The sequence below is a fragment of the Filicampus tigris genome, chromosome 14, assembly GCF_054856515.1.
Source record: "Filicampus tigris isolate MCC_2025a chromosome 14, RoL_Ftig_1.0, whole genome shotgun sequence".
NCBI classification, from domain to species: Eukaryota; Metazoa; Chordata; class Actinopteri; order Syngnathiformes; family Syngnathidae; genus Filicampus; species Filicampus tigris.
The window spans coordinates 8,221,878-8,236,659 of record NC_141230.1 but is presented as its reverse complement, the minus strand read 5'-3'; the positions used below and the strand labels follow the sequence as shown (position 1 = coordinate 8,236,659).

The 14,782-nt window shown below is 39.1% G+C and overlaps 1 protein-coding gene across 2 annotated transcripts in view; it reads left to right on the top strand.

Moving 5' to 3' along the window:
• The window catches only part of dpp10 (dipeptidyl-peptidase 10 (non-functional)), a 114,207-nt gene that overhangs the window by 94,957 nt on the left and 4,468 nt on the right, over positions 1–14,782 (top strand). For both annotated transcript variants that reach the window (XM_086051468.1, XM_086051469.1), the window contains exons 9-20: positions 1,976–2,130; positions 3,873–3,970; positions 4,133–4,256; positions 5,623–5,661; positions 6,785–6,892; positions 7,504–7,595; positions 7,728–7,775; positions 8,157–8,278; positions 11,502–11,546; positions 12,060–12,158; positions 12,258–12,327; positions 12,563–12,757. In XM_086051468.1, coding sequence (XP_085907594.1) covers positions 1,976–2,130; positions 3,873–3,970; positions 4,133–4,256; positions 5,623–5,661; positions 6,785–6,892; positions 7,504–7,595; positions 7,728–7,775; positions 8,157–8,278; positions 11,502–11,546; positions 12,060–12,158; positions 12,258–12,327; positions 12,563–12,757 — 1,195 coding nt within the window. The remainder of the gene's footprint in view (positions 1–1,975; positions 2,131–3,872; positions 3,971–4,132; positions 4,257–5,622; positions 5,662–6,784; positions 6,893–7,503; positions 7,596–7,727; positions 7,776–8,156; positions 8,279–11,501; positions 11,547–12,059; positions 12,159–12,257; positions 12,328–12,562; positions 12,758–14,782) is intronic.

Genomic DNA, 14,782 nt, shown 5'->3' with positions numbered 1-14,782 from the left:
GATCGTTTGTAATTGAAACAACACACAGAAATGATCTGGGAGGTCATTCAAGCTTTCTTCACAGCAAAATTTTGAACATCTTCAATTTTCCTGGCGACAAGAAAAAAATAAAGCTGTTGGTGAACATCTTTACGACTGTTTGTGACCTTGAATGAATTCTGACAAAAAATCAACATTCGGGCAAGCACTCGCCAACCTTCGCCGCTCAGTGAGATACATCCATAAAGTTGAAATCAACCCAACCATATTTTTTTCAAGAATATGATCCCAGCAGGCATTCTGATTAATTTTGAGTTTGTGGAACATAAGTTAAGCAGCAAAATCCACCCCTTTTTAGCCATCTCAGGGGGGCCATTTTGTCATTATCACAGGTCAGCTTTAGAAAACAGGTGAGCTTTCATTGGTCGTTACCTGAACCCTGGGTAGTTGTGATGTCATTTTCAGTCGACAGAAATGACAAAATGGCCGCGCCCAGAGGTGGCCATAAACAAGTGGATTAACTCTTATTCCACAAAGCAAAATATTTATAAGAATGCCTTGTTTCAACTGGTGCGCTTGCATAGAAGATATACTTGAAAAAAAATATGTTTGGGTTGACTCCCTCTTTAAGGAGTAAAAAGTCTAGATGTTATGTCATAACGATCTCATTAATCAACAGTGATTTGTTAATCAGTGATTTAACATGGAACAAAACTAACCTTGCAGAGAAAACTGGAGACACTGGTTTGTTCTGAGGTGAGCTTTGATTGGTCGTTTCTTTCACATTATTTCAACTAACTTCTTGTCACTTGTAATCACAGGGATAGTGCATGCTTCCGGAAGCTTGACTTACCTTGAGGGCCTTGACTTACTCTGGGTAGAAGCGTGGTTGATATCAGATTTTCAGCCTGAACCTGAACCACAGTCAGACTTGGAGTTAAGATTTGACATGGGCCAAGAGGGGGCTGGGCGAATTTGGTGGACGTCTGTTTGCTGCTCCAAGGCTCTGAACGATGCAAAAGGTTAACGGATAACAAAATGGAAGGTGAACGTGGGTTAAGTTGGATTCCAATATTGACAAGGTTCTTCATCTAGTCAGTGAAATCCAGGAGAGTTTTTCTAGCTGGGTGAGCTGGAAATAAAGTGGGAAGGTGAAAGTTGAGTCTTGTGTTGCGGTTTGAGATGAATCCGGGGTTGGGGAAGACTCCATCTGTTTGGGTGAAGTTGAAGCCTCCTTCTGTGTCTTATCTGTTGTTCTGTATTGTCTTGTTTTTTTGCTTGATTGTGGGTTTGTTTTGGGGGGTTGCAGCTATGACGTACACAATAACAAACATTTAAGTCACTATAGCGCAACAACACTGTTTTGGGATCATAGTTTGCAGATTATACTGTTGAAACTCAATGGGGGCAAGTATTACAATTTTGGGGGAGGGGGTGTCAGTTACCTGCATTTTTTCACTATTCACAGCAGGGCTTGGTCCCTATCCCTCACGGATAGGATTATTTTCCACCAGGGGTGGCCTTGAACACTGTCCTTACAGTGAATTACGATTCGCAGATAAAGACAGAGGTTAAAGCGATACCTTGTCTCTTCTATTGTGAGGCGACAGTCACAATCACCTCTTTTGAAGGTGCTTAGTTTAATTAAACAGACAAACACAAGCTTAATTAGGTGCTGACAAGTAGTCCCTTTAATGATGTTGGGCAGTTCGTGGCAGAAAAGAAAAGGAGAAAAAGGGTAGCGATCCAACCCAAAAACAAAAAAGGGTGCTGCAATTGACTGATTTCATTTTTTTATGGAAAAATTAGCCCAAGCAAACCAAACTCGGTTTGCAACGTCTTCTTCTGCTTTCTTGACAATCAATGCAGTTAAGAGGAAATATTACACTCACAGTGTTCGGATTTTAAATGCAGTAAAATTGACCGGACAATTGTGGAAAATGGACAATTGTGGAAAATGGACAATTGTGGAAAATGGACAATTGTGTGCCTTCAGAGGAGATCCTTCAGAGCCACGTGGCACACTGGTGGTCGCCAGACGGAGAGAGATTGGCCTTCCTCGTGCTTAATGACAGTCAGGTGCCCAACATGGCTTTGCCTCGATTCACTGGCATGACATACCCCAAAGGAAAACAATATCCGTACCCCAAGGTAAGTGGTGCATATTACAGATCCCCCAATCATAAGGTTTCATCGGTAGTTGTCACAATGTAAGCTATTTATTTGGAATTGCCTCACATTTCAGGCATTACTTGATATTGGATTTGAAGGACAAAAAGGTTTGTGTACCACAAAGTTATTTCTGCACAAACTTTATTCACAAAGACGGTCTAGATACAGTATATGTCGGCACACTCATGCCCCACTGTGCTCTTACTGTCTAATAGCAAGTCGGTGCACAGGGAGTGCACATAAGTGGTGTGACAACATGAATGTGCACTGAAAATATTACCATAATTTGTGGACTACAAAACGCACTTGATTAAAAGCCACAACAGCAAAAAAGCCATGAAAACACATTTGTGTATATATATTGACCACTTCGTATTGATAGCCACGGGTCTCCACGTGATGCCGTATTTGCAAAGAAAGAGGTCACACAGATGGATTTCGAAAAACCTTTATGGATTTTTTAAAACTTGTATTTAACTTAAACTCTGGTAGACTCTAGTTTTGTCATATTTGAAGTGCAATCTCTTTCGATATTACGTGTATTAGTGTGTGCCGCGCACACATTTAATATTAGTCCTTCTTCGTTCATGTTCGCCAGATTCTTCCGCGCAACGAACTTGGCATCTAAGTTAAGCCCCGGCATTTTAGAATTGGAACGATTCAGACAGAACTGTAATGTTTGGGTAAAATAAAAGAACAACTTCTGGTGCCCCAAAATTTTTATGTGCACTGCTTATAGCAATTTTAGGTTACAGTTTCCCTTTCTTGTGGTTTTAAAGCGGAAGTCAACCCAAACATATTTTTTTTCAAGAATATGTTCGCAGCAGGCCCACTAGTTGAAACACGGCACTCTGATTAATTTTACGTTTGTGGGATATAAGTTAAGCAGCAAAATGCACTCTTTTTTTTAGCCATCTCCAGGGGCGGCCATTTTGTCTTCTGTCGACTGAAAATGACATCACAACTGCTCACAACGACCAATCACGGCTGACCTGTTTTCTGAATCTGAGCCGTGATTGGTCGTTGTGAGCAATTGTGATGTCATTTTCAGTTGACAGAAGACAAAATGGCCCCCGCCTGAGATGGCTAAAAACGAGTGGATTAACACTTATTCCACAAACGCAATATTTATCAGAATGCCCTGTATCAACTAGTGGGCTTGCATAGAACGTATTCTTGAAAAAAATATGTTTGGGTTGACTTCCGCTTTCAGGCAAAAAAGCTGAACTACAGTAACTGACACCATCTCAGACTAAGTTCAAGGCAGGAACTTAAGACCCGTCACTGTCAATCACTGTCATTCTTAGAGGATGCAGGACGCCATTTCTCCACTGACAAGCACCCCCACACACACACACCTCAATCTCCAAATGTAGCATTCCTTAAACTGTAAATCTCACCAAATAGCAGCAATGCCTAAAGCAAGGCTCCTTCTCACACTGTGAGAGAGGATGACACTGAGAAAAAAAATGTCTGTTGTTTATTATTCCAATGGCAATGTTAGCTAAGCATTATTACATAAACTTGTGTATACGTCAAATCTTTTTAAAATATGCAAATCAATCTATAAAATTTAGCAAAAATATAACATTTCTTTCAGTGGACTTTTTGTGCTAATTCACCTTTTACTCTTGATATTTCGAATCAAGTTTAATCACTTTTTTCTGACTTTAACAATTGAAGGTATTCCACTAAAGCCTTTAAGACTGTCCCACATGCAGGCTGGCCAACCCAATCCAGTGGTGAAGCTTTTTGTGGTCAATCTTTACGGGCCGACGCACACACTGGAGCTCATGCCGCCAGACAGCCTCAAATTACGGTGAGAAGAGCTTCATTTCTCTCATGTGAAGATAACAAAATATCATGTGGGATTGATTTTCTTAACAACACACCATAGAGTAGTTTACGTTATTGAGATCATTTCTATTGCCATAATTAATTTGCGGAGAACAAGAAGATATGATAATCTTTCTGCCCCTAGGGATCATTATGTAACCATGGTGAAATGGATCAGTAAGACCCACACATCAGTTAGATGGTTGAACCGGGCTCAGAACATCTCGGCTCTGACTGTGTGTGACACCACCACGGGAGCTTGTGTGACGGTACGTGCACCCCACAAACCAACAAAGAGGGTTGAGGGAACAAGACTTTGAGTTGTATTGGAAAGAAAAGAAGGTACCACTGAAGACCTTTTAGCGCAGCTGCGCTAGAGAGTAAAAACTGGAGCATCAGGATTTTCGTGCCGACGCAAGCCTCCATCTGACAATTTGTAGACTAACCCTTGCACCTGCTGGAAGCATGTCTATGTTTTGGCGCAGGTATTCTAACGCAATTTTGGTGAATTTGATCAGAGCACAGGTCGATAGATTCACAGCTCCGTGTGTGGTGGATGCTATATATATCGTATTTCATTCATAAGTATTACAACAGTAATGATTTTTAAAATCAGTTCATCGAATTCTGACTGTCTTCACTGAGGTAGTGTGTCTCTTCTGGCTTTTTTCATGGGCAAGTTGTTCAACAGGAGATCAAAGTATGTTCATAAGGAACTGCAAGAAGGTCTCCACTGGTGGATAATGTAAAATTGGCCGCTGTGAAGTAGGCACTTGGAGACTGCCCTCCACCCACGATCGTGCATCCGTGTATGACAAGATTATAATAATAATAAAATATTAATGATCCTGATGCATTCAAATGAATTGATTTCTACAATGGCTCAGAGGGTTGCATGCGCTGTTGCCATATTAATATGAAATACGATGAGATTCCCCACACACAATCATGCCGGCTCAGAATCAGTCTACCTGCACCTGGACCAAATCCATCAAAGTCGCGTTACACCACCTGTCTTTGAACCGCAAAGATCTGCCTTATTGGAATAAAATAATTAGTGAGAATAGGATCCCCAGAAAAGGCTAAACATGGGCTTCACCGTGTTTCAGTTAGTTTGGTTTGGAACCTTTGTTTCTGGAACTCAATTTTTAAAGCGGAAGTCAACTCAAACATATTTTTTTCCAGAATATGTTCTGTGCAGGCCCACTAGTCTAAACATGGCATTCAGATTAATATTGCGGTTGTGGGATATGAGAAATCCACGCATTTTTAGCTAGCTCAGGGGACGGCCATTTTGACACTTTTGTTGGCTGAAGATAAGGACCAATCATGGCTCAGCATCAGAAAACAGGTGAGCCGTGATTGGACGTTATCTGAGCCCTGAGCAACTTCGATGTCATCTTCAGTCGACACAAGTGACAAAATGGCCGCCCCTGAGATGGCTAAAAGTGTGTGCATTTTGCTGCTTAATTTATATTCCACAAACGCAATATTAATCAGAATGCCGTATTTCAACTAGTGGGCCTACATAGAACATATTCTGGAAAAAAATATGTTTAGGTTGACTATTTCTTTGACTTGGGTTGATTTAAAAAAAGAAAAACATACTCACACTTTTCCTTGTGTCTTTTTCAGAGACATGAAGAAAATTCTGAGCTCTGGCTTGCCAAACAGGTAAACTTTTTTTTCTTTAGTTTTTTATTTTAGAATGCAGTATTATTATGTTTCATTTTTACCAAAAGTATATCAAATAAGTTGATACTTTGAGTGCATCTTACAATTTTATTCAGAGAAAGTTTCACCCGGCTGGCTGGTCTAACATTATCGTTATCTGTCTGTATTATTTTTATACCAACATCAGCTATTGATCCATTGGCTGTTTGATGTGCAGTTGCGCACTTTATCCTAATTTTTTAATGCGATTTGAATTTTGTATTCTCCTTCATGCATGGTACTGACAGCCTTGGATCAAAGTCATGTTCTGAGCTGATGATTGACAATAATGTTATATTTTCACTGAATCATGTTAAACTAATGTACAGAGATCCAATTCAGGTGAATCAATTTATTGTTAATCTGATATCGAATTAGTAAAATATAAAGCAAATGCTTTTAATGGATGAAAATTATCTTAACTCTATGTTGTATTGTAATTGTCTAAAACACAAGGGATTTCTCATCGAAGTCACTCTCGTGTTTATATAGCGGAGGTTCATGACTGGTAGCACTATACTGCTCAGGAGTCCGATAAAAATATGAACCCAAAATAGAGGAACAGCCTAGATTTCAATTTTGACCTTCACTGAATGTTTCAAATAGGGTCAAAATCGAATGTTTGAATAATTGTTTTCAAATCTTTTAATTACATTTCAATCACTTTCACACTAGTGGTTTTAATTTTTTTTGTAATATAGCCTACCTACATCGTGTAACTTATTATGATCTCAGGTTTTGGACAAGTGTGATACTGATTTGGCCACCGTGCGCACGTCTGAAGTTGCTCATTGTGGCCCAAGGAATGCTCTGGGACTTTGTGTGAACGCTTAGACGTATCTAAAATTAGAGGAAATATTGCTCCTGTGCTCCTCATTTGCATCTGCCGTTCACTTTTAAAGACGTAAACGCAGTCATCAGAATTAATCTCGGGTTTCATAAATTACGTTGTGTGGGTTAAATTAATCAAAGTACATACCACGATAGTGATGTATTTGGTTTGCATTCTCTTTTATGTCAAATATCTCAAGTAGGAACTTCAGATTTGGTTTATGTAAACATGGTGTTTCTTTGTTTTCTATAGAACCAAGAGCCAGTGTTCTCTAAGGATGGCAAAAGATTCTTCTTGACTGTTCCAGTTAAACAAGGAGGACGTGGAGAGTTTCATCACATCGCCATGTTCAACACTCAGGTGCAGCATTTATTTGTCTTGGTGCTGAACAATTAAAGTGTCTCTATAAAAATGCCACGTTTGGTGGGCCATTAATACTTTCTTTACCTGTAAATAAGATCCTAATGTGGCTTATATCTTATTTTGTGACACCATAATGTGGCTTGTTTGCTTCTACCAGACAGTAGATCTCTCACATCTGTTAATGACGGCAATCCTGTTAGTTAAGTCAGTCTTCGCAAAATGTAAACAGGGGATACAGGGAACTTCAATTTCTTAATCATCTGTCCATCCAGTACGCCCGCGGCCGCGCTTGACATTGCGGAACCAGAGATAGACTCGCTGGGGTCCATGCATGAGTCTCCCTTTGCGGATGACGTAGTCAGCCGTGCATGTGACACGGGGGTGTGTCGACTTTATATCCACTGTAACCCAATGTACATGCCCTCACACCAAACAGACAAGCACACACACAGACAACATACCTGCCGGTCGTCCCTCTGATTCTAGCACTCTACAGCGGAATACATAAAGGCTTAAGATAATAATGCATAATCAAGAACCTATTATTCGGTCACTAATAATTCATAAATAAGTACAAATTTTCACACATCTTGTTTTGCTCATCTCAGTTCAGAGCAGATGAAAATGAAGTCCGGCATTTGACATCAGGAAACTGGGAGGTGACGAAAATCCTTGGCTATGATGAAAACACTGATAACCTGTAAGTTTTACTAATGACTGTAGAAATGTTCCCATGAGACAATTCTGATTGCCTCAAAAAATGTTCATTGTTTGTTTCTGAAAGTATTAAGGAAGCTTATTTTATGTTTCTTTGTGTTCATCTTTTTTCCAGTTATTTTCTCAGTACGGAGGGTTCACCGCGAAGGCGGCAGCTTTACAGGTTTGGTTTTTATTTCCTGTTTCCCGTTTGTTTCCTATGTGATATTATTATGATTGTTTTTTTTTATTATGTGGAGATAATTATGCTAATGCTGTAGAAATAAAATGTTTTATTAAATCTGCTGAGGTATTTTGTGAGTTATCTGTCATACAATTATTACGTTAACCATCTGCCTTGTCTTTTTTTTTTGTAAGTGTAATTTTCAGTTTTGCTGCAGTATGTCCAGTATCAATATGTTTGATTAATATTCTCTTTCACCCCAGTGCATTTCTTTTCTTTATCATGCCTGCAAATAATTGAATTAATGATTTTTAGCTTTATAGTATTCTTTTTTTTTTTTTTTAGTTTTCCCAATTTCTTACTGATTTCTCTTTCCTTCAGTGTGAAAACTGTAGGATTGTTCCCCCGATGGTGTTTAACATGCGAGCTCAATAAGGCCCACTGTTTGTACTTTGATGCTGTTCTAAGCCCCACGCACCAGCACATTATTCTCCACTGTAAAGGTAGGTAATTGCATATATTGTGAGGTTCTCTTAAACGTTCTAATAATGGCGACATAAGTTAATGTAAATATCATGGTTGTAAATGCATTTCCAGCAAAACCATGCTACTAAGGATTTGGCCTGGGTCCAGCTGGTCGAAAAAGGTTAAGTCTAGTCAATTTTATTTATGTACTGTCGGTTCACAACAAACATTACCTGAGGTCTTGAACCATGCTCTCCGCACATGAGGAAAACCAACTGAACCTTACACAAGCAAGCAATAGGCGACAGAAGGGAAGAAAAACTCCCTCTAATGAAGGTTCGCCCCGCTTGGTTGGGTTGCAATACAGACAGAAAGAAAGAGAGAAAATACACCAAGAGAAGAGAGAAAAATAAAATGAAGAGACTGGGGATGGGATAAGGAAACAACGTGTACACCATTAACTGTATTAACGCTAGTAATAGTAATGTGATTACAGTAATCCCTTGTTTTTCGCGGGTGTTACGTTTCAGACCACCCCTTCGATAGACAAAATCCGTGGTTGCGACCAAATATTCATGTTATTGTTTATTTATTAATTTTTTTCAGCTTCATGCATACAATTCCAAAATACGATATATGCGTGTGAGATGCAGGTATTGTTTTTGTTCATTTGGAGTTACAATCTTCACATTCTACTGTACTGTAGTATCTGTGACTGAATGTGTATGGCTTTAAAAGGCTGAACCTGGCCTCATGCTGTTTGGAATTGATGGTTTGAGCCAAGTCTCAGACAAAACAAGACTTTCTGTCATTTTGGCCCACGGACAAAGAGAGTTGATTTTATTAATCAGACTGCGCACATTGACATTGATAAAACGCAATCCAATGGTACTTTTTAGAACGCCAGCATTCAAAATCAGTTCTGGGTCTGGGTTGGGATGGATGTTACCTGATAAGAACAGCAGTGGAACAATCCAAAATCCATCTAATTCTGCCCGGTGAGCACCGCCGAAATCCCGGCCGTGTCTGCAGCCCTTGGACCGAAACTGCCGTATTTCTACGGAACTGATAACCTGAGAATACCTGAGAATTAAATGATTAAAGGGGAAGTCAACCCAAACATATTTTTTTCAAGAATATGTTCCCAGCAGGCCCACTAGTTGAAACACGGCATTCTGATTAATTTTTCGTTTGTGGAATATAAATCAAGCAGCAAAATGCACTTGGTTTTTAGCCATCTCTGGGGGTGGCCATTTTGTCTTCTGTCGACTGAAAATGACATCACAACTGCTCACAACAACCAATCACGGCTGACCTGTTTTCTGAATCTGAGCCGTGATTGGTCGTTGTGAGCAGTTGTGATGTCATTTTCAGTCGACAGAAGACAAAATGGCCACCCCCAGAGATGGCTAAAAACCAAGTGCATTTTGCTGCTTGATTGAACAGCAAATTCAATTGATTGATATATGCTTGAATATATTGATATATTGATTGATATATGCTTGAACATATATCTACTGTAGATATCTGTGACAATCTTCAATAGTTGGACTCCTGCTCTGACATAATCCCTGCAATTTTAGTAAAGATATTAATTTGACCGTGTACCTCAGCCAAATACATTGCTGATCTTTGTACCATAATCCCAGGAAGTTGAAGGAAGAGCAATTGACAAGTCACAACTGTATGTCAACGTGCTCACAAATAAATATGTACTAAGAGAACATGTCTGCCTTTGCTACTCCATTCACTCCTCTCGGTTCAGATGGCTGGTTGATTGCCAGTCCAAAGACAATCCATGGAAGTCTCTCTTTAGGACCCAATGCGAGGGCTGGGCTGCACTAGTCTCTGACCCTAAAGCTATTCATTAACTCATTCACTGCCATTGACGAATTTACTTGTCTTTTCACAATCCAGCCATTCAATCCCAGGAATTTCTTTATATTTTCTTATTATATATATTTTTTCAAACGTTAGGGTAAAACTGGGTCTGAAAATGTCTGGCAGTGAATGAGTTAAAAAAAAAGAAAAAATCCATTTGTGTTAAATTGAATATGGGCGCATAGAATTAATAGGATTTGTTAACTCGGTTGTGTAATTACTTTCAGGTAATGATATTGGGTTAAGAGTGACTAATTCAGTCGAGGATGACTCTTCATGTTGTTTTTGTGTATTACATTTATTTGGGCAGATGAGAGTGCTTCATGCTCAGAAGCATTTGGCCTTTGGACTAATGATTTATTGTACAATAACATTGTTCCCTCTCCCCAAAGCAATAAAATGTGAAGAAAGCTTGTTTTCAGTTGGCCAGGCTCACATAACACCTGCTTTTTCATCAGGATAAACAAGCTTGTATAATTCCACTCATAAGATGCTTTTAATTCGTTTCATGTTTTCATGCAAGTATGAACATAACAAATCAATTTCAGTGAGACACAACTGGGGCATTGCAATACAAAGGTCAAAGTAAATGCAGCTTGATAAAAGATAATGAGAAAAATAATCTACCGGTAAGTGCTACAGCTTGTGTAAAAAAGCAAAAGAGGCAAAGTTTTCAAGTTTTTTTTCTTGCCAAAAAATGATAGCCATAGGCCTTCGTCAGACCGCCAGCACCAAATCTGAATGCATCAGAGATTTGGAGAGGGATGAGATCTGGCTATTAAGTAGAGTAAAGTGAATCGAGGGAAAAGACTAAATTTGACGAGAGATTTGAACTGTACGTGTGTGACTTGCCAACAGACAAACTAACAGCTGTTAGAGGACTACAATTGTTTGTTTACATTCAAATTTGTTCTACTGTAACCAGTGCGAGTCACACTATATGACATGATCGCAGGATTACAATTCGAGCATCTCGGCGCACTCATACTGCTGATAGGCGACCTCAACCATGTTCATCTCTTTCATCAACGAACAACATAACACAACATGGAGACTTTGCTTTGTTTCCCCCCAAAAAATACTGTGAGTTGGCCATATGTGACACAACTATTGAGTAAGCATTGTAGAACTAAAGTTGTTTTGTTTTTTTTGTATTCCCTTGCCCAATCTCTTCATTTTATATAAAAACAGGTTTGTCGTAATTTTTCAAGGGAGACCTGGCCAAGACAGGCAGCAGCAAAAACACAAAGTTACGGAAATTCGAAGAGAGATGAAGTACAATTTTGCACAGCACAGCATTGTGGATTTAACCATCCGTGAGACATTTGCCGGAATCAACTGTTCAAGCCTTAATTACATGTTTGTACATTTTCACTTTAGGTCCCGGAACACCTATGGTGATCTTACACAGCCTCAATAGTACAAGTAAGTGAATCTGTCGTTGTCTAGATACTAGCCATGCTGCTTAGCTCAGTTTTTTTTATTTCATTTTTTGTAATTAAATATTTTAAGAGCCCACGTGTATCGCTTCCCTTTTTGGATGACCTCCACACCTGCATATCGGTTAACAGCTGTGCTGCAGGAAAGTCATCTGCTCTGGGTTATTTAGATATGCCTTCCACCCGCAACTGGGAAGCAAAGATCCCTTCGATAATGACACGTGTATTGATTTGGGGTTTTCCATGAGGCAATATGGCTCAATCCCATTTCATTTCGTCCCCACCCAAATATCCTTGGTTTGGAGAAATGGGAAGGCCGCAGAGGTCGCAATCTGTATACGTACTGTATTTCTTGTCATTGCTCGAACTTTTCATAGAAAAATTTAGGACTCCCTCATTTAATTCAAATTGAATCCAGGTATTTATTCAGAATCCTCAAGTTATTCCATATTTGTATGCAGTGAGTGACTAGCCTCACTGAGATTCCCTTCTTTTTCAGATTACTACATTCTTGAGAACAACTCCTTGCTCAAGGCATCCTTGAACTACAAAAGAATCCAGCTGACTGACTTCAGAACAGTTTCAATCGGACATTTTGGTGAAAACATTAAGAACTCTATAAAGGCTCACATAGTGCATTCTGATGTGTCAGAATAGAATTTCTCATATAATGGCTACTCCTTTTCCCTTTGTACAGATTTACCTTTGAAAATCTCCTATCCGCCCGACTTCTCGGAATCTCGTCACTACGGGCTCCTCTTGGTTATGTATGTACCTGACACAATATGATGGGTGATGATTCACCGATAGCACTGGCACCATCAAGAACTAGCGTAATAATAATTGCTATGCTGCTTGAAAGAAGTTAATTAAATCCAGTAGTTTACCAAAACCACAGTGACCCAACAGAGTGAAAATCTTCCAATTACAATGAAAATTTTTAAGGAAATATTTCGAAGAGCAGACTTCTGTGGTTTCATACATTTTGTTTGCTTTCCACAGCGACGGCTTCCCTGGTGGTCAAGCTGTGAGTGACCGCTTTGCTCTCAGTTGGGACTCAGTGTTGGTCAGCTCAGACAACATTATCGTGGCTCGTCTCGATGGGCGGGGTAGCGGCTTCCAGGGCCAGAGGGTCTTGCACGAGATCCACCAGAGACTGGGTACTGTGGATGTTCAGGACCAAATCGCAGCAGTGGAGTATGTTTTCCATTTTTGTAGACGTATATAGTGAGCTATATAGTATGACAAAAATAATTCGTGTCACCGGGTAATTTTAACAGAATTTTTAAATGTTTTTTTAGGCTCTAAAAATGTTCGGAATTGCAATCAAAACAAGGTTGGAGTGTAGTGCAGAAGAATTGGACTAATCCACACAGAGCTGTGACACATTAAGTGTGTTGTTTGACTAGTGTGAATATGCTGTACTGTTTTTAAGCAACATACACATCACTGGGCCAAGCATGACTGCAAAAGATGGACTATGGTGCTATTTCTCCTATATGATTACTTGAATAGCCAGCCAAATGTGTCCTCTTGCTAGTAATTAATGATAACTGACACTGTATAATACAAATGCTGTTATGCAAATGTGCTGTAGTGCAGCATTGTGTCATTGTAGGCCAATAATAGGCAGAGAAGAGAAATGTGCTGAAGCATGGTAAAATAGAACCGGCCCACTCTGAGTGTAGTCTCAGATGCTTGGCTGTAAGTGAGTTTTGGTGTGATAACATTTTTCCACCTTGAAATAATAAAAAGCTTTTTTTTTTTTTTTTTAAGTAGAATACACACATTCCAAACGTTAACATCTTAAAGGATTTTTAAATCAATAAAATAAATCGGTGTGTTCTTACAGCTCTTTTAGTGTGTGGTGTAAAAATACTTGTTTGTACCTTATTTGAAGTAGAATTTTTGGGTAGATATGCTTTATTGGAGAGTCGTTCAATGCCAAGTGACCCAATGGGTTAACCAAGCAGATTTAGATTTTAATGAAACTTGATGTACTTGATGATCGTGATGGTAAATCTCAAATTTTAGTTCAATCGGAGCAGGGGTTTGGGAGCTACGGCCCGCCGAGTTTCGACATTTTGGTCAAAAAGGGGCATGGGTGCCTTCCTTTGAACCCTTATCTCTCAGGAACTAGTGGGTCAATCTTCACAGAACAGTTGTTGTTGGAAAATGAATTCAACAAGGGCTCCAAATCTGTTTGAGAGATTGGTGCATGTTTTAGTAAATTGACCTTTTGACCTATAATTTGACCTTGAAATTGACCTTGTGGATCATGTGACCTTAACAAAATAAATTCAGGAAATGTAATCTCACGTTCTCTAAAACTTACAAAAGTTTTAGAGAATTTAAAGTAAATGTTTTTGCTAAGTACCATGCAAAATCTCCTTTTCATATTATTTTATCTTGATGATTTATTATTATGAATCAAATCTTAACGAATTCAAACGGTAAGATACTGATTATCTAAGAGCAGCTGCTTGCTGATCATATGCTGTGATTTACGTATGATCCGATTAGTTGACTACCGTTGGTGATGAGTCAACTACCAAAATAATCGTTTGTGGAACCCCAAGTCCACGTCTTCCTTGCATTGAAAGTATGTGGCGCATCATGAAGCGTAAAATATTACAACGGAGACTCCAGACTGGTGAGCAACTGAAGTTGTACATCAAGCAAGAATTCCCCCAACAAAGCTTCAACAATTCGTTTTCCTAAACGCTTGTTGAGTGTTGTTGAAAAGAAAGATGATGCTACACAGTGGTAAGCATGCCACTGTCCCAGTTTGTTTGGAATGTGTTGCAGGCATCAAATCAAAACTAATGGATATCTGGAAAAAAAAACAACAAAAAAAAACAAAGGGTATGAATTTGAACATTAAATATCTTGACTTTGCAGCACATTCATTTGTCTGTAGGTTGCAAAGGCTTTGGGGTGTTTACATTTTACAAGTCCCACCTTCACTGGAATTGGGATTTGTAGAAATCAAAATAAGTTATAGAAGAAGAAATACCTCAAATTAGCATATAACTACATTGCGGATCCAAATTCTTCTTTTTTTATTGTGGTGAAGCACCTGGGATACATGTTAGGCAAACTTGCAGATTTTAGAGCCATCCGATCTTAATGTTCCACTGCGGATCTCTCCAACATGGTTCTCTTGCTCTATTTTTTTCTAGTTTTTCTTTTATATTATTTATAGTTAAAAGTGTGTCAATT